Source organism: Pteropus vampyrus, unplaced genomic scaffold (assembly GCF_000151845.1).
Source record: "Pteropus vampyrus isolate Shadow unplaced genomic scaffold, Pvam_2.0 Scaffold157, whole genome shotgun sequence".
Lineage (NCBI taxonomy): Eukaryota > Metazoa > Chordata > Mammalia > Chiroptera > Pteropodidae > Pteropus > Pteropus vampyrus.
This window is the reverse complement of record NW_011888938.1, coordinates 1,346,905-1,347,624: the sequence shown is the minus strand read 5'-3', so window position 1 is coordinate 1,347,624 and position 720 is coordinate 1,346,905. Positions and strand designations below refer to the sequence as shown.

The following is a 720-nucleotide window of genomic DNA, read 5'->3' as shown; positions in this document are numbered from 1 at the left end:
GGGCGGGGCTGCTTCCAGAGGCCACCGCTCGCTCTACACGGACGGGTGGTGATGTCGCACTTTCCACCGCCTGGACCGGACCCGGAAGAAGAAGAACATGACCATCAGAAACAGGGACGAGGCCACATAGAGCACGACGCAGAGGCTCATGTCCAGGCTGGAGAAGCCCATCCCCAGGAAGGTCCCGGCCGCCTCCCTGTCCAGTCCGAGGTGCAACCCGTCTGACAGGCGAGCTCTGGGGGGCAGGGCGCTGGGTGGGCGGAGACTCCCGGCCCCCTGGCCCCCTGGCCTCTCGGGGGAAGCGCGGCCCCCCGCCCGCTCCGGGGCCAGGTTGGCGGCGCCCGTGTGCACGAGGTTGCCCGCGCAGTAGTGCCGCCTCAGGAACAGGAGCACTTGGCCCTCGTCCCAGCTGTCCAGGCCGTTCGTCTCCTCGTGGCAGGCCGGGCAGAGGTCCGGAGTGGGCCACGGAAACTTTGGGAACTTGGGGTCCTCACTCAGTTGGCCTGGGAGGAAGAGGGAGCGACCATGGAGAGGCCTCCTGAGACCTGACACCCACCCATGACCCCCGCACCCCCCTCACGTCCTGCCAGCCCCCTGCCTGCCCTCCCCACCCCCATGGGCTCCAGACGCCCTGCTCCCGCCTCCCCGCACAGGCTGCAGCCACGTCCCTGCAGCCCCCGTGTGATGTCCTTTCTTCCCCGACACCCTGTGGCAGGTCCC

At 69.4% G+C, this 720-nt stretch overlaps 1 protein-coding gene across 1 annotated transcript in view; it reads right to left on the bottom strand.

Annotated features, from left to right (window-relative positions):
- Positions 1 to 6: 6 nt before the first annotated feature.
- LOC111745543 (sulfhydryl oxidase 2-like) overlaps positions 7 to 720 on the bottom strand; it is a 9,294-nt gene continuing 8,580 nt past the window's right edge. The window contains exon 4 of the mRNA XM_023536466.1: positions 7 to 575. Coding sequence (XP_023392234.1) covers positions 34 to 575 — 542 coding nt within the window. The 3' untranslated portion in view covers positions 7 to 33. The remainder of the gene's footprint in view (positions 576 to 720) is intronic.